We start from the raw sequence: 1,872 nt of genomic DNA, 5'->3' as shown, positions 1-1,872 counted from the left end.
GATCCCTGATCATCGCCTGCTTCGAGAAGGAGAACTTTGTGGCCGTTCCGGGCGAGGTTGGCGGCTAACGGTCCCCCCCCGGCGCCTGAGCCGACCACGACGTACTCATAGTCACGCAGTGTGTCGACTTCCTCCTCTGGAAGCGCTCCACCATGGCTACGCATGGAGCTGACAGTTGTCTCTGGCATATGGGTTGTGGAAGATTCGCTCATGGCGGGATGCGCGAAGTAGAGCGTTTCTGTTTAACGAGTTGGATACGGTCAAAGTATCTTTAGGTTTGGTCTACGAGGATGTTTTATGTAACCTGGCAGCCTGCGGAACCAGCATCTTTATACTCTACTTAAACTGTAGTAGGCAGTTTTAATAAGCTTTTAGTGTAAGCTACTACTGTATAACCCTTTTCCCTATACATATTAATATCTAGACTCTCGGAACTTTAGGAAGCTCTAGAATGCTTTAAAGCATGATTGAGAGGGATATTCAGTTTTAAGTCCAAACTTTGTCAATTAACAGTTGCTGGACATGAGATCACTGGCTTCAGTCAAATTTTTACCTTGATCCTTGAACTCTGGCGCCCAGCTAGTATGGATATGCGACGGGATTGAGAAGCACGGATTGGTGGACTACCAATGTCGAGTGTAGGAACAGCAGATCGTCTCCGGTAAGGCCGAACCCAGATATTGGCCTCATCATCGCGCTCACCCCAGGGACTTCGGCAGTCGTCTACTTAGTCATCGGATACTGCCTTGGCCTCACCGAGTCCAGAGAGAGTGGTTGATTCGGGCAAGGCAAACATCTTTCAGGCCAGTCCCGCTGACGTTAACATTGTGGCATAGTGAAGACTCGAATCCCTCTGAGTACGTTGAGCTGATGGGACATCTGGAATGATGAACGTCTAGACTAGCTGGGTCGTATAAAAGCCTGAACCTTGATCCACAAACTTTTGCGATAGGTTTGATACGTCACGTATACTTTTGCGATAGGTTTGAAGGCTTGTCAGCCGCAAAGGCTCCCTCTCATAGGTGACAAGCTGAACCTGCTGTCCCATTCTTTTGTGTCTAATCTAGCTATAGTACTGGAATGCATAACGCAACCTTTACATACCAGGCTTACGAATTTGGAATGCTATTGCGATATAATTGCGATAAGCATTTCGACATCGGTAGTTACTCTTTAGTCTAGATCCTTGAGGTGAACGCTGAAAGTGAGACGTAGTGTTGGTGACAGACTTGCGCCGTGTTCTATTCCTCAAACAGGCCGTCAGTGATGATAGTTTGTGGCGTTTTACTCAGCTTGCCACCTCTGCGAGGAAGCCTGAGAGGTCGACCATACTGCAAACGAATCGCAAGTATAAGGGATGCTCTAGACCAGACCTTTAGACACTTTCACATGGATCGAGCTCTAATAAGCATTCGTTACGGAGCCACCAGGACTTTTACGCCAATGGAAGTCTAGACTCTTGAAGCTTTAGGAAGCTCTGGAATGGCAAACTACTTGTCTTGACTAATACTTGAACTCCGGCGCCTAATTCTATTTTAGGTTTCCATTCGAGAGGCACCATACTTTTTCATATAAGACTTCATTTGATAGCTTAGGTGTTCCACTACCCTACGACCCCTATTGCTAAGACCAGCATTGATCGAGGATTCCTTTTAAAAGCACCCTCACAGACTGTCCTCTCTCTTCCGCCCTCATTTTTCAACCATCCAGCCTTGCTACACTATGGAGGAAAAATCCCTCAATTGGGCCAGCTACAAGCGCATCATCCTCTGCGCAGACGGGACATGGCTTGCGTCCGACGTGGGCGACAAGTCCGCCCCTTCAAACGTCGCTAAATTGGCTCGAGCAGTTGCGAACAGTGGCCCTGATGCT

The 1,872-nt window shown here is 47.9% G+C and overlaps 1 protein-coding gene across 1 annotated transcript; it reads left to right on the top strand.

Annotated features, from left to right (window-relative positions):
* Positions 1 to 1,722: 1,722 nt before the first annotated feature.
* On the top strand, positions 1,723 to 1,872 carry TGAM01_v211174 (hypothetical protein; the record flags this gene model as incomplete). Its single annotated transcript, XM_024551015.1, has 1 exon — positions 1,723 to 1,872. A coding segment is annotated over one exon (150 nt), but the record flags the coding sequence as incomplete, so codon positions are not given.

The sequence above is a fragment of the Trichoderma gamsii genome, assembly GCF_001481775.2.
Source record: "Trichoderma gamsii strain T6085 chromosome Unknown Scaffold_159.2, whole genome shotgun sequence".
Taxonomy (NCBI): Eukaryota; Fungi; Ascomycota; class Sordariomycetes; order Hypocreales; family Hypocreaceae; genus Trichoderma; species Trichoderma gamsii.
This window is presented reverse-complemented; position numbering and strand designations above follow the sequence as displayed.